Raw genomic sequence first — 24,323 nt, forward strand, 5'->3', positions numbered from 1 at the left:
TTTTATTTATTTATTTTGAGAGAGAGAGAGAGAATGAGCAAGGAGGAGGGGCAGAGGGAGAGGAAGAACCAGACCCCCCACCCCCCCACCCCCACGCTGAGTGGGAGCTGAAAGGGGCTTAGTTTCCCAGATCATGACCTGAGTGGAAGGCAGATGCTTAACCCACTGAGCCACCCAGGCGCCCCTACGGGTTGGATTTATTCAAGATCCTTAATTCTGAAAAAGTGATACAAGGAACAGATAAATCCTTTTTCTGCCTATGAAATGTGTGTGAGAAGGAAGCACTAGAACTGGTGGTTGGAGTTGTTGCAACTACGGGAGAAGAAAAAAGTCAGAAGAACTGCGCTCTGGATGATGTTGTCACTCCAGTTAATTATACATCTCGGGACCCTTCCTTGAGACTTCTTGTTATGTCAGAAAATAAATCCCCTATTGTGTAAGCCCCTTTTAGTCAGCTTTTCTGTTTGCAGTAGAAAACTATACCTACTAGTAGAGTGTACACCTAGTATATATGTAGTATAATGCTATACATAACAGATACAGCATTATAATTGATTCAGCAATTTCCTATTGTAGGCTATTTGTGTTACTTATAGTTTTTCACTATCATTTTTTGCCTTGGATAGTTATAAAGAAAAAGTTATATAGCTTCGATGATAATGTAATTTGTGTTGGGGGGGACAAGCAATAAAGAAACAGGAATGAACTTGAAGTATCTTAGGTCATCAAAGCTGAATCATTCTGAATCTCCACTCCCTTTATTGCTCATTGCTGTCAGCAGAAGTGGTTATCAGCGGAAAGTTACATTTCCGAAGGGAAAATTGGGAAATACAGCCTCAATATAATACACTAATAAAGGTGAACACAAATAATCCTCCAAAATACAAACATTATTCCTGTTTGCAATGTGTGATATGGTTTCATCAACTTTTGTCTTTTATCATTATTATTATTATTATATTAAAATTACTTTGCAAATAGGAGAGGTAGCCCATTATGCCATGGTAATACCCTTCTTGTATTAAAATTTGCTGTACTTTCTATTCTGTTTAACCCAAATGCGCATAGTCTATCATGTTGACAGTATTCAAGACCTAATATCCTAAGTGCCTTCAGGGGTAGGCTGCCCCTCCAGAATCACAACTAGGGCAAGGGTACTTGATGGAACATGATTTAAGTGAAGAGGTTCAAATGTCTATGCTGACATCTGACAAATGAACAGTAGAAGAAACTCCCAGTATATGCTTCTGATTTCATCACTAGTAGTAATTAGGCCTATTTATATTTTGAAATTTTAGATTTGTTTGCTTCTTAAATATTTAGTTGTCTTAAAGTTAAACTTTGGAAAGCTTCCTCATGTAAAAGAGGATGTGCCTTTGCAAAATAACAATTTTAATTACTGCAATTATAAAGCACTGGTGCTATGATGACCTACATTTCCATATTAGCATCAATAAGTGCACCTAACACACATTCATAATTTTACATTAATAATTGATTAAAATATAATTAAATTTTAGATATTATTTTTAAAATCTCACGCACGGATTGCAAAATAAGATTAAAGTCACAGCTCCATATTTAACTGCTGTACATGAAGTTCTTCAGCACTGTGGTTATGACTCGTGATATTTCCCATTCCTGGTCTCTGGCCAGGGGTATTGATTCATGAGCTGACTGTGGTAGAGGGTGTAAGGAAAACACAGGCTAATCTAAAAGTCAAATAATGACTCTTCTCTAAACAAAAAAAAAAAAAAAAAAAAAAAAGCCAAAAAACAAAACAAACCAAAAAAAAAAAAAAAACCAACCCACAAAAAAACCCTCAGTAGATTAATTTCATAAGCTACAAGATATCATTTTCCTTATGATACCTTGTAAATTTTTCTCACATAAGATTCATTTCCTGCATACTTGAACCTTCTAAAGAAGAAGAAAACAAAACTCTGAATTTGAAGAGGCAGGAACCCACTGTTCAAAAGTTTCCCTGAGATCACAAGGTGTGGAAAGAGTGTGTTCTTGAGGCTAGATTACATTCTAAGTCTAGATGGATGTTGGCTTTAAGAGTGCAGATCGAAGGGAGCTATTAAATTAAACCCTATTATAGATTTTTAAAAAGATTTTATTTATTTATTTGAGAGGGAGAGCAAGAGAGAGACCACAAATTGGGGGGAGGGACAGAGGGAGAGGGAGAAGCAGATTCCCTGCTGAACAGGGAGCCCCAAATGGGGCTCCATCCCAGGACCCTGGGATCCTGACCTGAGCTGAAGGCAGACACTTAACTGACTGAGCTACCCAGGCACCCCTTGATTTTTAAATTATCTAGGTAGTCAAGATTCCAAAACTTGTATTTGTTAATGACTGTATAAATAAATTCATATTAACTTGAAATAGTGTGTATCCGAGAAGAGGAATGGCTTTCTCCACTTTATTTTTTCCTCATTCTCTTCTGATTTCCATTTTTTCAACTAAAATAAATGCAGAGGAACCATATTCTGGTTATTTCTATCTAAACATCCTTGTGACAGGGATTTCAAGGATATGCCTGAGCTTGATAGCGAGCAAGGGTCGTTTTTTGATAATTGGACTGAACTCTGTGCAATGGAACTCTGCTGTTTGTAGTCAGTTGGGGTGGGTGGGGAAGCGAGACTGACTACATGGAAAATGCCTGCAGGATTAGGGGAGCTCTAGGGACAGTCAATGTGTAACCCTGCCCTAAAGTATTTAAATCTTCTGTGCCAAGGTGGGCAGGATCTTAAGAGAGTAGAGGTAGGGAGGTCACTGAGTTAATTCTGTACAAACACAAGAAAACAAACAAGAATTTCAGTCTTCTAAATGCCACACACACATGCACCCTCACACTTCATCCCTGCCCCCTCTCCTCAGTGAAGGCTTGGGCCCATCCCATGTTGGGAAATGCATTTGTGTGAGCATTAGACACACAGGCTTGGTGAGTGGACACTTTGTTGGAGAGAATTCATCTCTCATGAGAAGCAGAAGTGACTTCCAGCCAGCTCCCCTGAGAACAGAGTAAGCATTGAATCTGGAACACTCTTTGAAACCTCTTTGTAAGTTGTATTGAACAAGGCACTGGTGAAAAATTTGGAATCTAGTCCTTAAATCCCTATGCACCGTTAAGGAGAATTCTAAAGTACAAACATAGGATGTGTTCCCTGGTATCACCCTAAAGATGAGACCTGCCATCCAACACAAATACAAAAATGAAAAAAATCTGAGAGTACCTAATTCAGCCTTTTGTTCAGTATTAAAGCCTGTGAGTACCTCCTTGGTTAGGGGCCATGGGTTCCTCTGATGTTCCCTCCTTAAATCCAGTTATTTCCCTTCCAGCCTCCGCCTAGTACTACAGTTTATCTGTATCCAAAGCCTTCCACCTAGATCCTATACAGGTGGTCTGTCATGATATTAGTGTCACATTCCCCAGGAACCATCTGGAAAAGGTTGAAATGCCTCAGAAGATTATTATATACTTGCCATGAGCTCCATACAGAGTACCTATACTTCTGGCATTTTCCCAGGGACAAAAGGCCAACCAGTGATGGAAACTTTGCAAGCGACCTGACTCAGTTTGCTTTGCAAAGAAAGCTGAATTTTCTAGAAGAAAGCATCTCCACCCTAGGATAGAAATATATTCACGGCTAAGTAGCTTCTCGTTTTTCCTCTTGTCTGCTGTCTTCTGAAGGTTGCACCTTCCTGCACTCTTCTAGGAGGATGATTAGGCTTCTCTCCTGAAACCAGGATAAAGTCTCTGTCTGTAGTGCTAAATCATAGTGTTCAAAGTCTAATGGTAAGAGAAGTTGTCCATCATAAACTCTGACATTAGGTCAAGGACTTTTCTCACCTTGTGCTTTCAGGGAGGGCAGTCATGGAGTTGCATGCTATTAATAATGATCATTATATTGCTTTTATCTGAAGGAATAATACACAAGGAAATAGAATAAACAAAAGGGGATAAAACCTTAATGGTATCAATTTTAATATCTTCAAAAAACAAAAATTCCAATTCCAAATTGTCCAATTCCAAAATGCCACAATACAGAAAGGGAAGAGCTGACGCTTCAGTAAGAGAATCATGAGAAGTCTTATTTTTAAAATGCAGGGATAAAGAACACCCTCGATATTGAGTATTTTAGAGGCATCCTACTCTTCCAGAACCCAGAGAAAACACAGAAGTTAAATAGCAAGATACTTTTCCAGAAGTGTTGAAACAAACAAGAAGAAGTTTTATTTTGAAAATACACTCTTTAAAGATAAATTTGGCTTCCATTTTCCATATCTAGGTGCATCCAACAAGATACAAAAACAAACAAAACAAAACAGCAAAACAAAGACCCACGACATTATGTACAGAGCTCTAAAATGAGCTGTGAATATCTACAAGAAACTATCATATGCTCTTTGTGAAGGGATGTACTTGTGTGGCTTTCTACAGTTCTCAGTCCTCGAGCAGAAGAGTTAACTCCCTGGAGCTGCAGGTGCAGCTGCAGCAAGGGAAGAGCTGGGGTCAGTAAGGGGTTGGGGGTGCGACCCCTGGGTGGGAGGCGTGGAGAGGTGTCTGGGGAGGGGAGCAGCGGCGGCATGGGACACATCCTGGGCTTCTCTAGAAGTCCTGCCGCGGGGTGTGAGTCAGGCTGTGCCGCCGCAGATCACAGTTTCGCCTGAACACTTTGCCGCACTGCTCGCAGCTGTAGGGCTTGATGTCTGTATGGGTGAGAAGGTGAGTTTTCAGATTACTTCTCTGATTAAAGGTTCTTCCACATGTGGGACATTTGTGTGGAGATTCCTGTTCAGATGTGAAGCAAGCAAAGGATTAATCCTTCACACCACCACCGCACCCTTCTCAATAGTTTCTGTCTTATCGGTATCACAAGCCGTTAACATAACACGCGCACGACAACAAAAGAGGGGACTTGCAGGAACAAATCTGGCTCCTAATCCTCCAATCACGAAAACACACGCGCAGGCACACAGAGGGGCCCCGATTACACTGATAACTGCCGGTGGCCACCGCGGTGGGCTTTGTGATTTCCAGCTCTTTACATTTCATCACCGTGTCACAGGCAGGAAAAGGAGGAAGGAAAAACTCTAATCCTCTCTTAAGGAACGACATTCTCCCAGGCAATAAGGCTCTTCTTTGCTGGAAAATTAAACTATTCCTCAATGTTCAGAAAACTACAAATTATGAGGCCTTTGGGAGAGAGAGCATATGGGATTTCGCCATGCCTCCATTATCAAAATTACCTTTATTTCCTCCCAAACACGAAAGCTTTAAATGCAGGGCAGATCAGATGGGGGAAAAATAATAATTCTAAAATTAGGATTTAGAATACAGAGAATGGTCTTTTCTTTAAGAAAAATATAATAATGTTTTGTGTTAAGGAACATTAATTTTTTTTTTGGTATAAAAAAGTTGAGTGCTGTTTTCCCCACCTAGAAAACTAAATCTAGACAGAGCCTTTTAAGAGAAAGAGCCGGCCACTGAACACCTTTGTAAGGAGCAAAAATGATAAAACGAAACCAGCCATTGTCTTTAAACAAGAAAACAAACTTACCTGCATATGTAAAGTTTTGTGAACCGCTAGCGTTCTAGACTGACAAAATCCTTTCCCACATTCCTGACATTTGAAAGGTTTTTCTTTGGAATGGATATACCTGTAAATCAATATAAGGTTTCATTGAAATGGTTTTACCACCATGGTGAGGAGTTTCTTTTGACAGCTACTCAAAAGGAAGTCGTGAAAGGACAAAAGAAACGGGATTCCCATTATTTATATTTTTAGATTGTTTTTCCCCCCTGTGTAATTCTGTTTATGGTTAACCTCAACTAACAGATTCTTCAAAACATTCACCGGACTCTGGCTTTATCTACACTTGATCGCCCTCTCTGGCGTATTCTGGAGCTTAAAATCCCGCCGAATGAGTCCTTCCTGGTCTCTACGGCTTTCCGTGGTACTTAAACTGGCCAAATCAGGATGTTAGGCAAGGTCGAATTCAGGGGAATGGATTTTAGCGAATCCCTAAACAGCTACGGAGGAGCCCAACTGAAGTCCTAACCCTGTGGAATTGCAGGTAGAGTGCAGAGAGAAGACACCCCAACCCCCCTCCTGGGAAGTTTTTACCCGATGAAAACACTTACGTTATAGTATTTTTTCATTCGTTTATGAATGCAGAGTTTAAGGTGGTGAAGGGGTTGTGGGGAGCCGTTTTTAAATTCAGTGATCTCAAGACCCCCATAAATAAAATAAAAGAAAGATCGCCTTGGCAGGCTCTGGGGTGCACCTGGGGGTGGGGAGTAGCGCAGGGAGGGAACCCAGTAGAGGCGCACTAGGACAATTCTAGAAATGGTCTGACGGCAGCCCGTACTAGTATCCACCACGGGAAAGTCTTCGGGGACCCTCGGCTTTACCCACCCCACCCCTCAACGGCGACCGGGAGGAAACTGGAAACAGATCTGAGGACCAAGGCCAACCCACCAGATTGCATCCGCCTAAGGATGAGGAAAGGTCCTCCGGCATTCCAAACAAGGACGCAGCAGGAGACGGCGGAGGAAAAAGGTAATTGTTGGGGGTTAGTTGTAGCTGGCCAGGGAGGGCCTTTGGGGATCTATTCTAGCGCAGAGGGGATTTTAGTGACACTTGGAATGTCTCTCAGTACTGGGTACTCTGGACTAAGTCGCCTTCCCTTCCCGGGCCTACCTCTTTCCCCACCTCACCTGTGATCCCGCAGATGGTCTTGCCTCCGGAAGGCCTTGTGACAGATGTCACACGTGTACGGCCTCTCATCCGTGTGGGTCCTCTCGTGGATGAGCAAGTTGTAGGATTTGGTAAAGTGTCTGCCGCAAAACTTGCAGATAAACTCTTTTTTCGTTTTGGAGGGCAACCTCCCTCGGGAGGGCTTTCTGTCCGGAGTCAATTTACTGAGCCCCGACATGGGGCTACCCAGCCCCGGGCTCAGCTTGGTCAGGTCTCCCATTTTAGGGGGATCCTCTTGCGTGGCGGCCACCGCCAAGTTGGCAAAGTCAAAACGGGGCCGGTCCTTGTGCAGGGCTGGGAGGACGTGGGCAATGGCTCCCTGCTTGGGGTGGAAGAGGTGGGTGGTAAAGGGCAGAGCCGGGAAAGGAAATCGCGCGTCCACGAGGCCCTGCGCCGCCGCCATCTCGGTGATGGTGGAGCGGGTGATCTCGTGCACGTTGGGGTACCCCAGCGTCCAGTGGTTCATGTGCATGGTCTGCACGGCGCTGAGACCGTACAGGCCCTGCAGGTGGTCCACCGCGGCGGGGAAGGTGTTCACCGCCTGCAGGAAGGAGTAATTGGTGAGCTGCAGCGACGGGTGGAGCGGGATGGGCGCCGGCAGGGCCTTGCTCCCCATTTTCCCGGGTGCTGGGGGGCGGAGGGTACCGCCCCTTTCTTCCAGGACTCAGAGGCAGGTGGGCGTGGGGCTCCGGTGAAAACCCAGAGAGACAACGGAACGCAGAGAAACCCTAAAAATGGCAGAGGGAGAGAGGGAGAGTCGTGACTATTATCTAAGCCGGCTCGGCCTGCCGTTTGGCGCCAGCGAGGGTTACCACACCTTCCTTCAAAGTCCTCCTCCCCACTCTCCTCCAGGGCCCTCAAAAGGAGTGGTGAGGGAACCGCATCGCGCCTGCCAGGCGAGTCCGCACCGAGCTCGGCTCCCGGGCCAGGGTGTCAGGCGGGGCAGGAAGTGGCCTTCTGGCGAGCGGGGCGCCCCGCGCCCCTTCTGTGGGCGCCCACAGAAAGGTCGGACTGCGGGCACGCAAGGAACGGAAGAGCCGGGAGAAAGAAAGGCGGGCGGTGTGTGTGTGAGGGGGGCAGTGCTTCAGCAGAGGCAGCGCCGACTTCAGCCCACCCACCCCACCCTGTGCCGCGAAGCTCGGGCAAACACCAAGTCCCGAGATGCCGGCACCCGCAGGCCTAGAGCCGAGTCTCTGTCGCCGAGGCCCATCCGAGCTCCCCGGGGAACGACGCGGAGGGCCCGTCCGAACCGCCGAGCGGCTGCAGCTTGCGCGGCGCCCCCCGCCGGCCGCCCCGCCCCGCGGTTGCCTTTCCCGCGCTTACCCCGGCCACGCCGCCCGGTGCGGGAGCGCAGCCGGGGTGCGCTTCGCGCTCCAGGGCCCTCGGGCCCTCGAAGGGGCCAGTCTCGCCCCGCGCTGACCTCGGAGGTTTTCTTTTTCCTTCCTCTGCCTCAGTCCCATTTATCAGCAGTGACGGGCCGCAGGAAAGAAAAGTGACACCTCGGGGGCCGGGTTCAGCCTGGAATCGCCCCCTCCTCCTTCCCAGGGGCCGTCCCCTCCCACCCCCCACCAAGATCCCTTCCAGATGGTTCAGGCTCCCCGGGGGGTGCGGTGCGGCGGTGTGGGATAGGGCTGGGTGGACGGAGAAACTCCCTGAGGCCGGAACCCCTTCTCCCAGACCGAGCGCCAAGCTCTCGGGAGGCCGGAGCGGCTTCCCGGCCTGGCATCAGGAGCCGCTCCTACACCGGGGAGGCCTCGGGAGAAGAGCAGAGAGGAGGGAAGAGGAGAGTGGGCTCCTTGGGGGAGGGATAGGGAAGGGGTAGCCGGGGAGCCACAGCGGGCCGGGTACAGCGGCTTTGCCGGCCTGGAAGAAGCTCGTTATCTGCTGGGAGACGTGTGCGGCCTGGGCCTAAGCAGGGTGCAAGCACTCGCATCTCTCTGCGCCCCAAACAGCAATAGAGAGGTCTGATTCCAGACCCAGGTTCCCCAGGACACCTCATCTGCATTCAGGGCGGGCCCACCTTTTCCCACTTCCAGCTGCCTTTTAGCCTCGGTTCTGCCTGCTCCGCGGACCTGGGCCTTGCCTCTGAGCGCAGCTCCCCAGGTGCGGGACTCCCAGCTAAGTGCTTCCCTGGAGAGGGGCAGGCAGGTCGGTCAGAGCCAACAACCTTTAAGTCTGGCTTTTGAACCCAGCAGGAAGGTGGGAAGGTTTGTCCAGCCTTCCCCTCATCACCCACCCTTTTACACGCCTGAATCTTCTCTGGTGTGCTGTGAAGTGTTGCCCGGGGCTCCGAGGGCAGACTTGGGGGACCGTGCTAATGACACAGCGCTCTGACAAGGCAGAATATGGTCGCCTCAGTGAGGCCCACACCTTCTCTCCCTCCTCTTCTGTCTGGAATGCTCAGAGACAGGGATTTATTAATGCACTGCCTCTGCTTGGTAGTATTTGGTCTGGCAGTTCAGACTGGGAGTTAATGAGAGGTGTGTAAGAGTCAAAGGGTCTTAGTCAGACCATTCAACCGAAACTGTAAACCCCCATTAGTAATAAACTTTCCCACCACAAATCACGATTCATTTTTGTTCAGTGGCAACCCTCAAGCCCTCCTAGAAAGGCAGAAAAAAAGGTACTAATATCCCTGATAATCTATCTGATTATTTCCTCTTCCATTAAAAATAGTAAGTTACACTTTTATTTCCTTCTTTTTGTGTAATGAGGATTTTCCAGAGATTCAAAATATTATCTTCCCCCTATGTTAAAAAGTGATCTCCCCCATAGAGAGGAAACTGAAATTATTATTTGAGTGTATTCCCAGACTAGATTTCTTAGAAATAAATACAGGAGGCAAAGTACAGCTCCTACCACTGTTATGGGGTGGTGGAGGGAGAGGTTGTCAATTGAAGGAATATCACCAGTTGTGATTTCCATTTCACATGCACAAAGTGAAATCTGCCCTAAACACTACATGTTAATTCTGCCAGCACAAAGTTGAGTGCCATCTTCCTTGCCTTTTCTTCAAATGGTTTATAACACAAAAATTAGCAACTCTATTCCAGTTCAGCCCCAAAATGGCACAAACGTGTATTTCATAGTAAGTTTTCATTTTAATTTGCAGGACAGATAGTTTCTTCATAGAGGAAGAGCAAACCATTGGTGACTTCCATCCTTTTACAAACAGAACAACCCTAAATATCCACCAAACACCTTTGCCATAAATAATTAGGGAATTTAGATTTCCACTCTCCCACTGAGTTGCTGGAAATACATATCAAAAGATATTTTAAGTCAATGTAGAGATCTAAAGTACTTTCGTTTTGTCTAAAGTTGAGCATGTAATTCCCACACTGAGTTTCAGGCAATAATAGCGATCATCATCCTTACTGTCATTTCTCGTCTACCCCTTTTCGGACCATTGGTAAATTACTTTTAATTTTACAAGGAAAGAACCAATTAAAAGACATTAATATTTCCGTGGAGCTGAGGCTAGTTTTCTTTCATCAGTCTTCTTCACAGGGATTTCCAGGCATGTACAGAAGTTTTGTAAAATTTAGTTCCCTAGTTGTCAACAAGTAAAAAAGTGTACATACCTAATTTCAGTTCAGTGAAGATTTCAAAACATTGGAGAAAAGAAGGTACGTGGTAATTTGATAGCGTCTTGCTCTTTGGTAATGCTGTTATTACACTGAGTTATCTAAAAATAATATACAGTCAGGGGTCATCTGCTAAAACCTGTGTGTTGGTGTGAGAGAAATGACTGGTGGATCCATAGACTCGCTGAATTTCAGCCCAAGCCACAGTGAAATTTTACATAAATCAGAGCGAAAGTCTTAGTAGATATAAGGAGATCATTTAAAAAGTAATAATGATGGCCAGCCTGGATCAGGTGAACGGAGGAAAACGGCTGCTAAGTTCCTGCCCCTTCGCAGCGCCTCTGCCTTCCCAAGGAGTTAATTAAATTAAGATGCCTTCCGCATAAGCTGGGTTCTGTTTCTCTCTGCTCCCTCGCTCCCCCTGCGTGAGTAATTTTCTTGTTCTGCTCAGAACTGCAGTTTGTTTAGCAGAGAAAGTAGCTGTCTGCGCCGTTTCGCTTCGGGAAACGCCAAACCTCTTTTGTTCTCTGCTAACAGGTAGGGAGAAGGATCCAGCGCTCCCTCCACAAACACCTTTCTTCCCTCCTTCCTGCAACCGCCACTCCTTTCTCTGTAGCTCTAACGCGAGAATCTAAGCGTTTAAACCCCAGGGGAATTTGCCTTCTGCACTGCCCACCCCCCACCCCCCAGGACTGGAGGGTGGGAGGGAAATCAAAAGGCCAGCATAAGGTTGGAGAATTACCTAGGACTGCACGATTACTTCCCTCTTGAAACGCGCTGGCTAGGCAGGCAGTGTGAGTCCCGGCGCGTTCGCGCAGCGCTGCCGCGGCTGCCCCGGGACGGGTGGAGCAGGAATACTACGGCACCATCAGAAACACCACGGGATTATGGGGTTTTATCTCAGCGTACGTTCATCAGCTTTTATAAGAAGGCTTGCTGAATGCTCAGATTAAATGTCGCTAAACAAAACTAAAAACAGCACAAAAAGTGTGTGTCCTTAAGTGTTAGCTGGGAGTGGAGTGCCCGGGATCCGATAAAGTGAGAAACACAATGTCCCAAAGATTGCATCCATATGATTTCTTTTCACAATTTCTGAACGTGCGGCACGCCAGACCGAGAATATGAGTGTCCCCTGCACCCCCTATACCCTTCCTTCCTTAAGGCGGCTGCAGCTCCTTCCCAGAGCGGGCACTCACCTCCCTCAGAAAGGTCCGCCTGGGCAGAGCCGCTCAGACCCGGCCCAGGTGGTGAGGCGCAGAGCTCGGAAAGGTCATTGGGTCCACGCGGGGCAAACTTCTTTTTCCGAGCGGAATCCCGGGAGCCGCAGACATGATCTAGAGGACGACGAGCAGCAAAAACGAGAGCGGATCCTCGCCTTCGTCCAGGTCTGTGGACGTGGAGTTTGTAAAGCCCGGGGGTTGGTAGAGCCGGCGCTCAGCGCTCGCCCGGAACCCCGCGCCTCCGCAAGCCTCTCGCCGCCGACTCCGGGTAAGGTCGGAGCCTGCAGTCTCGCAGGGCCATCACCCTCCAGCAGCGAGCGCTTCGAGCTCTGTCCCCGCCCGCGTCCCTCCCCAGGCTGCTCGCGGCCAGGAGTCCCGGGCTTTAGTAGCAGCCCCGCCTCCCCTTCGGGCGGGCGTCCCGCTGCAGCGCGGGGCCCACGGAGCCTGGCTCCGCCTCCGCGCCCGGCGCCCGCTAATGGTCCACTCTGTTTACTTGTGTTTGGATAGCAACTGAGTCTTAAAGGCACAGGTTTGCTCGAGGTTTCCCTGTTACAGAGATGAGCCGAAGGTGACTCAGTTCAAAACTCACACATAAGCAAAGCCCACCCCCTTTCCTTCTCGGTGCCACTTTTCCTTATACTGTTAGAAACTCAACAGCTGGCTCTCTGCTTCCTGAAGACCCTGCAGAGAAACACAAACGGCATTTTGTAGTTTTACTTGGCGATCTCGTCAGATTAATTTCCACATCTTAACACGTTTAATTTAACCATCTTCTTCATAGAGTAAAATCAATCAGTTCTAGACTGTATTCTCCAATATATATCACATTTTCCTCAATTTTAAATACAGCTTTGTACAAACTTTTTGTCAATTATGACTGTTTCTGTAGTCTGCTTTTGCTTGCTGTTTTCAAAACGAAGTTTGTTTTTAGAGGTGACAATTGACTAATTCCGCAATTACTGCAAAGACATATGTGGAATGTCCTAGAAGAAATTTCTTCCAATATTTAAGGTTTAATCAGCCAAGGTACATTTTATAAGCAATAAACCAACTTGTTTAAAGGGTGGGCATATGCAACCCATTGGCAAACAATAAAGACTCCATCTGGAATGGGTGAAGAACAATCATTTAAAATTCTTAGGAAAATACTATTGTGGCTTCTCAAAACATGTACATATTCACTCCCAGACCAAAAAAAAAAAAAAAAAATCACAACTCATTGTTCAGTCTCCAGGAAACTTAATCGAATTTGGTGTAGTGATAAATTTTTCAGGTTCTTCTAAAGGTTTGGTCCTGTGTGCATCTAATGGCAGAACGCACTTCAGCTATGCTGTAAGTAGTGTGATCGAGTGACAGAAAGGGAGTGACACACTCAATTCCAGAAGAGATCTGCGTGAACAACACTGAGCAAAACTCCTTTCGTCCCAGACGAGTCACCAGAAGGGATTTGCGTTAGCCCCTGGCAAGTTCGCGCTTTGAGGGGCGCAAATCTTCCAGCCAAAATGCTGTACAATTCAAAAGTGTTCCGTCAAAAGATGGTTTTGGATGTGCCACCCCAAAGGACAATTAAAATAATCTCATCGTGCTGGGTAGTGGATAAATACAAGCAGAAGACTAAACTTGTCGAAAGGTTAACCAGAGATTGGTGAGCCAGGCAGAAGCTACGAGATATTATTTTATTAAGATACAATTCCTTCTATTTTACTTATGCCCAGATGGATGAAATTTTTCGTTCCTTTGGTAATATGTAGTCCAGGGATAGTAGATCCTCTTTTCCTTTCTTTCCAATTTAAATTCTCGAAGGTTAAAAAGTGAGCTTGGAGTGGAGACCCCGGTGTTTAATATCCTTCCGTATTTAACTGCTTAAGGTAGATTTGAGAAACTGTGGAAGTAGCAGAATGCCTAAGAGTTCAGGGGTTTTTAAAAAACACGTTTTCCCTAGTGGGTTCTATAGGGGTGCTTTCATTTCAGCGCTCAGTCCTAAGCTCCAACTACCGGGATGCCTGTGGTCCCCTCTCTCTAACCACCTCATTCCTTCCGCAGCTTTTCTCAATTTGGAAAATTTGGAGGGAACTTTCTCTTCTTTCAGACCCCCAGGACACACACTCCCGGGGTGGTGACCTGAAGAGTGTTCCTACGCTTCGTATTTCCTCTTCTAAAGTGGAGGCAACTCCCCAGCGGCAGGCTTCACACCTTCCCACCCTGTATATGTGTGTGCGAGGAACCGCCTGCTTTTCCTGCGGGCCGGACAGAATTTCCAACCACCCACGAGCTGCGCCCTCTTTCCGCAAACCTCCTGAGCCCAGGTTTTTTCATAAACGTGTTTACCTCGCCCACCCCAGCTTCCGAAATTCCACAATGGAGTCTGGGCTACGACGGCCCGAGGGCTGCTGTTGCTTGAAAGGTAGGGAAGAGTCGACGAGTTCCGGGCTTTGGGGAAGCCGAGCGGCGGGCAGTGCCTCTTCACACTCCAGGCCCCATCGCCGCTGCGGGCAGGTGCGCGCCTCAGGCCGAGAGCGAGCCCGAGGCCGAGAGCCACGCGGCACTGCACACAGGGCTCTCCCGGGCCACCTCCGCGCCCACCCCGGGCGGGCCCTTGCGTTTCCCCAGGCTCAGCTCCCGCGAGCCCCTTGCTCACGCCAGCGTCTAGAGCGCACGCATTGTGGGGGCCCACCCAGGAGCAGCCTCACGGGCTGGACTCCTCCGGAGACAACGCTCCTCTGGGAAGATAGGCCACCCGGCCCACGGCAGTTGTGGGGTCGGGGTGTGTGGAGAGGGAAGTCCTGGAGCCTGCAGCGGCCCAGCTGCTCCCGGGGATCTGAATCTCTGAGCAGCCGTCCCACTCCCTCCGCGCCCCCCCCCTCCCCGGAGCTGCGCCGCCTGTTCACTCTGACATTTCCGCGGACACGGTCATCTGTTGTCCTCGCTCTGGGTTCTGGGTTTTCGACACCAAGGACGCTTCCAGGGAAATGGCTAACAGACCGACTAGGGGCGCGCGAGCAGTTGCTGCTTCAACCCGAACTGCCGAAAGTTTACGCCCCGGAGGACCGGGTGAAGGCGGTGAGAGGAAACAGAGTTGGAGGAGGAGGGGTCGGGCAGAGTAGTCCCCTCTCCCCCTGCCCCGGCCCACCCAGGAGGCTCTGCCAGTTAAGCAGCAAGCAGGTGTCAGACAACAGGCTTCTTGCAGTTGACTCCGAACCTTTCCCACTCCGACCGCGCACTGCGGTTATGCTAAAAATGTTTACCCTTTAAGACACAAATTATGGTAACCCCGTCTTTTTCTCCAGGGATTTCAGCTGCCATTATCTCTGAGGACTTGCCTCCCTTTTCCCCAGCCTTCCTCAGCCTCTTTAGGGAGGGGACCTTTCGCATTTGAACTTCCCGCACTGTTTGCCGCTTTTCCCAGATCCCGGAGGAGCTAGAAGCCCAGCTATTATCTGGGCGTGTGTGTTGCAGTCCCGGAGTAGTGAGGAGGCCCGCCAAAACCTAGAGGAGGATCGCGGGCACTGGGCTCAGAACTGAGGGTGTGGAACAGGGACCAAAAGACTAAGAATTTTATCTTTTAAAAAAGTATGTTCCAGTCGGCGCTCTACACTGGGATGGGATGGGAAAGCGCGGCCGCGGGCAGAGCTCTGCAGTCTGCGGGAAGAGCCGCAGCGCCCCCTGGAGGCAAGTGCCGAGCACTACCCGGCGCAGGCGCCGGGGGCAGTCACAGGCAGCAGGGTCCGGGGTGTGAGTGCGCAGCCAACTACCCCGCCGGCAGCTGGATTCCTTTCACCTCGACCTGGGCCCCTTTGCGGCGGATGTAGAGTTCTGTGCGCCGCAGGGATGCTGAAGAGAAGGCCCTGGCCTGCTGTCAGGGCCAACAAGCCCCTCTACCCCCCACCGCTGGGGCCTTGATGAGCGCCCCACGCGATGGTCCCCCAGCGACTTCTCGCCTGGCCGGATTTTCTGAGTTTTCGGACTCACGCGCCGCTCCAGGAGACTCTGACTTTCGCAGGGCAGGGAAAGACCCCAGTACTGACCCCAGCGCAGGGAGTTTGCGGGCGGTCCCGCATTCATTAGCTCAGATTCCAAGGCCTCGAACACTGTCCCTGTGGGAGAGGCAAGAGAGGTTTCTCTGGGGACTGTATTAGGAAAGCCTGACCCGCTCCCCACGACCTATGCTTCCTCCTACCCCATCATTTGAAGCCCTGTCAGGAATGGGTCTCCTGGACGGACCGTGCTCTCATTAAGCCAGAGAGCGGGAAGAGGCGTGTGGCGAGGCGCCCGGATCGCGCGCGAACGTTCCCGGGGCGGGGCGGTGGGGGGCCTGAGGACCCCTCCAGCCATCCAATCCTCGGGCCCAGCCACCTCCTGAATGGGGCCAGGCCGGTGAGCCTCAGGCACCAGAGCCCAGCCCAGCCTCCAGCGCTCTCCCCTGGGGGCAGGAGGGTGAGGGGTGCGCGTTGGGCTCACTGGCACTCTCCCGGTGCCTCTGCCCTCGCTCAGCTTTGCTCAGCTGGAGGCGGCAGCGCCCATCCAGCCACCAACTTGAGTGGCACCGAGTCACCGGGAAAGGGGAGCTGCCTGCGAAGGCCTTAGACTGGATCGGAAGGCTAGCCACCGGGCCACAGCAGGGTGGGCAAGCCGAGGGGCAGACCCTCCTGGAAGCCTGGGTCCCATCGGTGTTTGGCTTTACCGAGTGCCGAAGCAGCGAGGCCCAGCGCCGAGTCCAGGCCTCCCCGCGATCCAGCAGCCGCTCTGGAGTCACGTCGTGTTGCGAAGGCCCTGGCGCTCGAGAACTGCTCCGCGCCTTCAGGCTGCGCAGAGTCCCGAGAGGTGTCGCGGGCGGGATGGCGCGGGGGGGGGGGGGTAGGAGCCGGCAGCAGCGCGTGCTGGCTCTGGCACGTGCTGGGCGCGAGTGGAGCTCGGCTGCCCCGAGACAGGGGCTTGGGCTCCCAGGGGGTGCGGGGACTGGGTGCGCTCCGCTCTCGGCTTCAGCCGTCTTCCCCTTGCCCCTGGTCCCCTGGAAGAGGATCTCCCGCAGTTCGCCTCGAAAGAGAAAGCCAGGTCAAGTCGTACGCTCCCGCGTCGAAGGACAGCTTCGAATTCCAGGTGCTTTTCTAACAGAGCCCGTTGGACTCCTTGACTAAGAGGACCTAAGCAGCGGAGGACAAGACCCGGGAACTTCCCAGGAGGGAGGACCCTGTCGCTGGTGCCCCTCTGGGGCATCTCCACCCGCCCACAATGGGACTGTCCCAGCCCTCTCACTCCGTCCGAAAAGATCCTCAGAATGGACTAGGACAGAATATGCAAACCTATTTTTGTTAGGCTTTCCGCTTAAAAAACAAACTTACCTGCCAACTCTTTAACATTGAGAAAATTCAAATGAAAATCTTGATTTCCGATTCCTATGCGTCCATAAGCTAGCCGGAGCCTAGCAGCTGTGCTCCCGTTTCTCTGTCGTCTGTTCGTAAAATGTCTCGGATTGCCTTAGAATTTCCAATGCTCGTTGCCGAGGTCTTTTCTCTGGATGCTGGGATCGGTCCAGAGTTACTGTCTAGAGCAGCAGTTCGTAAAGTGTGGTCCAATAGCATCAGCAACTTCTGGAAACTTGTTAGAATGCAGATTCTCTGGCCCCACTTACTGAGTCAGAAACTCTGGGAGTGGGGCCCGACGATCTGCTTGGACAAGCCCACCAGGTAATTCTGATGCATGCCCAAGTTTGAGAACCACTGACTCAGATCAAATTGACGTTTGGGGGAATCGCAGGCGTGGGGAATTTATCTTTCCCTCTCTTCCTCCCTCCCTCCTTGCCTTCATTTCCCTTTCCGCCAGAGACTGGCCTAGGGCAGCTCATTCGTTCATTCGCTCATTCATTCACTCATTCATTGGCTCTCATTCATCTGACTTCCAGAGGTACCTTCCAAGACCTTGGAGACTCGAGGAGTCATGTGATCTAGGCGCGAACCCTCCCTTCAAGGAGTTGGGTCGGGATTCACGGACAAAACGAGAGAGAGAAAGTAATACGGGTATCTTCCCATTTCACAGCCAGTTTTTGTTGTTATTATGATTATAATCTAATACTGGACTTGATACGATTTCAGGAAATGTCCCGGTTAGGGACCAGGAGCATCGCACCTCATTTTCGTTTCTCACCTTTTGGGACTCCCCACTCTTTCCCTCGCCCAGTATTCTCGAGATACTATTGTCGTCTTATTTTCTTTCTTTCTTTCTTTCTTTCTTTCTTTCTTTCTTTCTTTCTTTCTTTCTTTCTTTCTTTCTTTCTTTTTTAAGATTTTATTTATTTATTCAACAGAGAGACAGCCAGCGAGAGAGGGAACACAAGCAGGGGGAGTGGGAGAGGAAGAAGCAGGCTCATAGCGGAGGAGCCTGATGTGGGGCTCGATTGTGGGACTCTGGGATCACGCCCTGAGTCGAAGGCAGACGCTTAACGACTGCGCCACCCAGGCACCCCTCTCTTCTTATTTTCATCACTGCCTAGTGATTCTGTGAGTCTGGGGCATACACTTCCTCTCACGCCTTGACACACTGCCGACACCCTCCCTGTCCTCCCTGCACTGGGTCAGAGTGCGTGAAGCCGGCGGAGAAAAGGGAGTGTCACAATCGGCGGGATCGTGTCTGGACCTGGGCTGGAAGTTTCTGTGCCTTTGGATTTCCCCGAGGCTGCACGGGACGCTCTTAGGACAGCTGAAACAGACGCGCAAGTTCTGCGCACCTACTCCGCACGCGCTCTCACTAGCTGCCATCTTGCGTCCTGGGGTCCACAGCTGCCGGGGGCAGGTGTACCCGGGCGTAGACGGCGTGATCCTCAACCTGCGGATTTGTCACCTTAAGACTGAGTCAAATCCCATTACCTTTCTCTTGGGAGCATAAGAATCATCTATCCCCCTACCCCCGTGTATCTAAAAATCCAAACGAAGCTGGCAGTTTGTAGTTTTCTTATGCCAAATCAACCTTCCTTAAACTTTCCCTTTGCACTTTCTCCTAGAACCTTGACTTGAACTTCTGTTCCTAGCCAGGCAAAGAGCCACCTCCACTGGAGCATTTGCTACCCAGCACCTTCCTGCACCGCGCTCCCCCCAGCCCACCCCACCCCCCGTCACCAGCCCCCCACCCTCTCCCGCGAGATTTTCTGGTTGTAGGCAGTGAGAACAGTAGAAGGCACTTTGCCTCACAGGCAGTGGCGGGTGCCTAAAAAACCTGGTCTAACTGGAAGTCTCTTGTCTATTTTTAGACTCAGAAAAAAAAAAAGTTTCATTTTAGTGAGCCAGTGCAAGGAAGCCACTGAAAATGCACACAAAAATGAGTATATTGGCCTTAGTCATAAATTGTGTAAGAGTACTCAGCTCCATTGTGTCAAAGTTTGCTATTTATATGTCCTTTTCTTATAGGGATTTTCAAAGTATAGAATGCAGAGTGGTCAGGAACATGATAATCTCTTTACAACCTGTGATCATATTTCTTAACAGGATTTTGCTTTCCAGTGCAGATGGTTTGACACAGTAACATTCAAAGCAGCCAGTACTTAGTTAGCAAATGCCAAGGCCAATATTTGAATGCAGATACAAGTTTTAACAAAGGAAAGTGTATATCCTTGTAGCTATTTCTGTGAATATTCCCCAGAAGATTAATACACTATTTTTGAATCTAATCCAGGTCAGCAAACTCTAAAGTCTGTGAGGTGCCAGCTCAAAGGGCACATAGAATTCCTTGTCACCAAATATTTTTGAGCGTCTACTATGGGCCAGGTTCTAGGCAGTTGTGTTATTGTTTGAGACCCTGAATTTCCTCCTGACTTCGGGTGGGGCAAAGACAAGAAAGGTGGGATTTTAAGGTTGGCTTCCTCTGATTTTGTTAAATCGTTAAAGTATTTGTACTTAATAGCAATCTTTAAAACATTTATTGAACTCTTTCTTACATTTTTAGATCATTTTTACAAGTCAAGGAGAGAAAGTCAGTATTTAAGCCAGCTCATTTATTGGAAAATGAATGCCAGCACAGCCTTAACTTTTGGTTTTCCAATTGGAAGACCTTAATATCATGACAACATTTTACAATAATGTTATTTCCATCAGGTGATAATTCAGCTGTAGATTCCTTATGATTGGTGACCATTGGTTCACTCAAGCCTGCTTTCACATCCTAACTCTGTAAGCAGCCACAGAAAGAAAAAAAAAAAACACTTCTTCCTCTGGCACCTTCGCTGGAGGGAGGGGTAAAGGAAGTGGCAGACAGCTAGGCTGGCCCCAACCTCATTGTTCCTTGGGAGAATTTAAAGTGGTATCAGCTCAGATCCAGCTGGCTTCAGAGAATCCAGGTCTCTTAAGGAGCAATGAGCTCTATTATACTCACCTCTAAGCTCAAAACATAGACAACTTCAATGGATCTGGAGACACACGGATGTGAGAAGTGGAGAGGCTCCATTCTATTCTTCCCCCATACACCGTGTCACAATGACTGGTCACACTGCCTATCTTAGCTACATATTCCATGTCACAGTGCCTAACCCCTCTTCCCATGTTGTCCGCAGCCATGCCTGGCAAATGGGCCTGCCTCCAGGAGTCAGTCTGGGTGGATGCTATGATGTCAGGACACAAGGCAGCAGCATTTCTAACATGTGTTAGACCACGGTTGCCTTTTCCTTTCCCTGGAAAAGTACACAAAGTGCAAGTTGTCTCCCAGGCCATGAGGCACACATCCAAATGCCCTACGTGGTGGGCCCGCCCAGGCCCAGGAGAGTGTGGAGGAGAACACGAGTGTGTCATATGGGTGTGTTCACCAGTTCTGCTCCCCTCTGTCTCAGCCTTGACCACATTCTTTTGACAGGCCATATGGCCTGGGAGTGACCTGGAATATATTAGGAGCACTGGCTTGTGGAACCTGTGCAGAGCAAGGGAGCAATGGCAGAGTGGGATTTTAGATTTGTTAATTCGTTTAACATGTTTTATTTGTTGGGGATATTCAGTATAGTAGGCCCTGTGGTTGGTGCTAGGGGTATATCAGGGAATAAGGGCCTATGGTCTAGTAGGGAGACAGACAAATAAGCAGGTAATTGTGATACAGTATGAATGAGAAAACCTGGATCCGAGGTCCCTAGTTAAAAGTCTATTATCTTGGCCAAGTCCTGCCACTTGTTGGAGCCTCAGTTTCTAAATCTGCTAATTAAAATACTCTGAGGGTTAAATGACATGGATATATATCGGTGCTATAAGTAGTTGTGATTCTTTCTTATCCATTAACATGAACTGACCTCATCAGCCCCAAATTATTCTTCATACTCCTCCAATGACTTGGAAAGGAGACCAAGGGGAAGAAATTTGACCCAGTGCCTAGTACCTAGTGGTCAAGAGTACAAAAATTAAGTCACTGCAGCAAGTATTTCTAGAGAAAAAGTCAGCCGTCTTGACAGAAAGATTTTATTGAAAGAAATTTTCACTGTTCACTGAAAAGTAGGAATACTGTACTATACTGTATATTACATTTTGTTGTACTCTGTTGTTTTGTTTTATTGCAATTAGAGAATACATGGAGTAGATCTATGAGAAATAGACTTTTTAGGCTTCAAAGCTATTATTTTGGATGTTCTCTCTAGTGAAGCAATGATGCAGTTAATTTGGGATGTCATTGACATATGAAATCTTAAGGGGAAGGAAATGGTATCAGAATACCATGGAACTATGGGTATCAGAAAATCTAAAATAACATAGGCTTAAACAATAGAGAAGTTAAATTTTTAAAAAAGATTTTATTTTGGGGACACCTGGGTGGCTCAGTCGGTTAAGTGTCTGCCTTTGGCTCAGGTCATGATCTCAAGGTCCTGGGATGGAGCCCCACATTGGGCTCTCTGCTCAGCAGGGAGTTTGTTTCTCCCTCTGCCTGCTGCTCTGCCTGCTTGTGCTCTCTCTCTCTGTCAAAGAAAGAAAGAAAATCTTAAAAAAAAAAAAAAAGATGTTAAAGTAATCTCTACACCCAACATGGGGCTCGAACTCACAGCCCCAAAATCAAGAGTCTCATGCTCTGATGACTGAGCCAGCCAGGTGCCCCACCAACAGAGAAGTTAATTTATCTCTCACGTAAACATAGGCAAGCCAGAGACAATATGGTGGCTAGCTCCTTAATTATCAGGTACTTGGACACCTCTCTTGTTGTTCCAGCAACTTAAAGAAATAACTTTCACCTTATAGTCCAAAATCATTGCATTCCAGCCAGGAGTAAGGAGGAAGGCATGAAGGTCAACCACCACTTCTTTAAGGAGATTCTACAGAAACAAAAACCGAGACACACAGCCAAACCCAGCTGCCAGGGAGGCTGGGAAATGAAGTCTTTACTCTGGATGGCTGTATGCCCTGCTAAAATGCAGGCTTCTATTACTAAAGAAGTAGAGAACGGATATTGGGTGATGCCCAATAGTCTCTGCCACAGGATGTCTAGGCCTGATATTTGATTACCATAAATACTGTCATTGGTTCTGGACAGGGTTCACTATCCCCTTTGCTGCTTTTCTGGTTTTAAAGCGCTGTATGGGGTGGCAGGATTCTGTTTTGGAACAAATCAGCCTGTTGTCACTACTTACTTACTCAATTGTGGCTACTGGTGTGTGACTTTCTGCTTAGAGTGGGGAGGTGTGAACAAAGCCTGTGGGTGACATTGGGAGATAAAAGGTATCAAGACTTGTCTGGGGATGACCTTGCTGTGGGTTGTGACAAATACCGCTGGGACCCCATAGCAGCATGCCCTTTGTAGGACAGGCCCTGCGGTGTCAGGCAGGCCACGCCAGTGGGGCTTCTATGGCAGTAGTTCATTTTTTTCTCATGGGATAAGAAATGAGACAGACATACTAGAGGAAAAGTGGAAGGCTTGGAACCTTCTTGTCCTCATCACTGTGTAAAGCAGGCTTGGGGAACAGCTGTAGAAGCCAGGATCTGCCTTTTAACAGCCTGGGCAGCCAGAGGCAAAAATGTGTAGCTCAGCTGCCCTGCCGGGCAGAGTGAAAACTACAGGCAGACCCCCCACACAGCAGAGAGGTTCCCGCACAGCTACAGCCCAAGGACAATCTCCAAAGATAAGTGTGGAGAGACTTAATTAGCATTTAAAATTGTCCCAGCCTGACCTTTCTGCCTGGTAAACTTTACTTCTTCTTCTTCTTTTTTTTTTTTAATTTATTTATTTGACAGAGAGAGACAGCCAGTGAGAGAGGGAACACAAGCAGGGGGAGTGGGGGAAGAAGAAGCAGGCTCCCAGCAGAGCAGGGAGCCCAATGCAGGGAATTGATCCCAGGACTCTGGGACCAGGCCCTGAGCAGAAGGCAGATGCTTAACCACTGAGCCACCCAGGCACCCCTCGGTAAACTTCACTTCTGAGCTTTATCCCGTGGTAATGCTTACAGGCTTGATTCTCCCCTCCAAGCCTAGGAGAATACTTAGCAACACCCATGACTCTCCAGGTATAGAGGGAGAGGAGCAGGAAGGGCCTGTGGGTCCCCAGTCTCATCTGGGGTCCCCCTTTAGGATGCTGCTTGACTTGGGACAAGTCTGGGCGTGGATGGAGGTTACATGCAGAGCATTAATGCCAATGTGTGGGGAGAAGGATTCTTTCCCTGCAGAAACATCTGGAGTGACACCGAGGACATACTTATACACATTTACACGAGCCTCAGGGGATTCCCATGCCTGAGAGTACTAGCTAGATAGTTCCTATTACACATTTATTTCCTTAAAGGAGGTATTTTATATTCTACCCTGTAATTCTATTCCGTTGGCTCCCCACCCTGCTAAAAAGGAAAAGAACATACAGTCCAAACAATTTTTAAAACCAAGGTTCTTTTCCCCCTCCAAATAGTAAATGTGCACAGTTCGTGCAGTTTTACACACATCTGTAAGCTATGACTTGTTTATACCAGCCCTTACGATATTTTAAAAATAAAGTATAATGTTTTTCGGTCTGTATACAATAGCATTTTCTTTTATCAACCCCCCACATACAAACGTATTTACCCCTTTTTAGGGTGTAATTACATGTCTAAATAGTATGTACACAATTGATGTATAGGAAGGACATGTATGTGTTACAGCAAACATACCAAAAGGATGTAAGAGACTCGTGTTGATTCTTTACAATACAGTTACTAATAACCTGCAGATTTAGGAAAGGCCACCTAAGTTGGTTTGACCCTATTCTATCTTGTTCTGGGGTTAGAGGATTTAGGACCATGGGATGAGAAATTGTTATAGAGACAACATCATTTTACCTATGGGGTCTCATAGGTAAGGGTCCTCCTCCCAGGAGGAAAGATACTGTCTCAAACTAGGTGACTTTTCCACGGCCCAGAGCTAGAACTCCTGATTTCAGAAGGGGCTCTCTATTTTACCTCATAGTCTCATCTACGTTGGAATTGCAGTTTCCCTCCAAGGAAAAAATGTTGACTTGATCCCAGCCGCCTGCTCTGCCACATCAAGAGCCTCTGAGTACCGGAACTCCAGCCTCAGCCAGCCTCCAGACTTAGCTGTTCCAAGGGTGGTTGGAGGACCAACCACTTTGGCCTCACCTGGAGCTGGTTAGAAATGCAGCCTGACCTACTAAATGAGAATTTTAACAAGATCCCTAGGTGATTTCCCTGTAGATTAAATTTGGGAAGAGTTGCTCCCTGTCTCTATTGCCAGATTGTGTCCTTAAAGACCTGTTTGATCATTTTCCTCTGATCCTTTAAGAACCAATAATGACTTCCTATTGCTTATCTGTTTCTA

General features: G+C 48.4%; 1 protein-coding gene and 1 long non-coding RNA gene across 3 annotated transcripts in view; one reads left to right on the top strand and one right to left on the bottom strand.

Annotated features, from left to right (window-relative positions):
- Positions 1 to 3,967: 3,967 nt before the first annotated feature.
- Positions 3,968 to 11,921, bottom strand: OSR2 (odd-skipped related transciption factor 2). 2 transcript variants are annotated; one of them, XM_045805876.2, is made up of 4 exons: positions 11,551 to 11,921; positions 6,728 to 7,495; positions 5,568 to 5,667; positions 3,968 to 4,716 (listed from the first exon to the last, which is right to left on the bottom strand). In XM_045805876.2, the coding sequence occupies exons 2-4, from the start codon at positions 7,381 to 7,383 to the stop codon at positions 4,642 to 4,644; spliced, it is 831 nt and encodes a 276-aa protein (XP_045661832.1). In that variant the 5' UTR covers positions 7,384 to 7,495; positions 11,551 to 11,921; the 3' UTR covers positions 3,968 to 4,641. The 2 variants fall into 2 exon arrangements, with proteins under 2 accessions (XP_045661832.1, XP_045661831.1); XM_045805875.2 differs by having other exon boundaries at positions 3,968 to 4,798.
- LOC148109448 (uncharacterized) overlaps positions 5,915 to 24,323 on the top strand; it is a 32,812-nt gene continuing 14,403 nt past the window's right edge. The window contains exon 1 of the long non-coding RNA XR_015725789.1: positions 5,915 to 6,569. This is a non-coding gene — a long non-coding RNA (uncharacterized LOC148109448). The remainder of the gene's footprint in view (positions 6,570 to 24,323) is intronic.

Source organism: Ursus americanus, chromosome 9 (genome assembly GCF_024610735.1).
Source record: "Ursus americanus isolate L20-20 chromosome 9, mUrsAme1.1.p, whole genome shotgun sequence".
Classification (NCBI taxonomy): domain Eukaryota; kingdom Metazoa; phylum Chordata; class Mammalia; order Carnivora; family Ursidae; genus Ursus; species Ursus americanus.